This window comes from Eurypyga helias, unplaced genomic scaffold (assembly GCF_000690775.1).
Source record: "Eurypyga helias isolate BGI_N326 unplaced genomic scaffold, ASM69077v1 scaffold34851, whole genome shotgun sequence".
Taxonomy (NCBI): domain Eukaryota; kingdom Metazoa; phylum Chordata; class Aves; order Eurypygiformes; family Eurypygidae; genus Eurypyga; species Eurypyga helias.
The window spans coordinates 1888-2145 of NW_010230764.1; the positions used below are offsets into that span (position 1 = coordinate 1888).

Here is a 258-nt window from a genome sequence, read left to right on the forward strand (position 1 = left end):
ACCTAAGGTGCTGTGTCCTCGCTGCTGCCCCTTTAGCGGGGCTCATCCCCCCAGATGCCACCTTGTACTTCGACGTCATCATGCTGGACATCTGGAACAAGGACGACAAGCTGCAGATCACCACCCTCTCCAAACCGGAGCGCTGCAACCGCACGGTGGAGAACTCGGACTTCGTGCGGTACCACTACAACGGCACGCTGCTGGATGGCACTCCCTTCGACTCCAGGTATGGGGTACCGGCACTGGGATGCATCCTCA

The 258-nt window shown here is 59.7% G+C and overlaps 1 protein-coding gene across 1 annotated transcript in view; it reads left to right on the forward strand.

The window, feature by feature from the left end:
• The window catches only part of LOC104516512 (peptidyl-prolyl cis-trans isomerase FKBP10-like), a gene marked incomplete at its 3' end in the record, with an annotated part of 1421 nt that overhangs the window by 487 nt on the left and 676 nt on the right, over positions 1–258 (forward strand). The window contains exon 2 of the mRNA XM_010160851.1: positions 37–226. Within this exon, the coding sequence (XP_010159153.1) occupies positions 37–226 (190 nt within the window). The remainder of the gene's footprint in view (positions 1–36; positions 227–258) is intronic.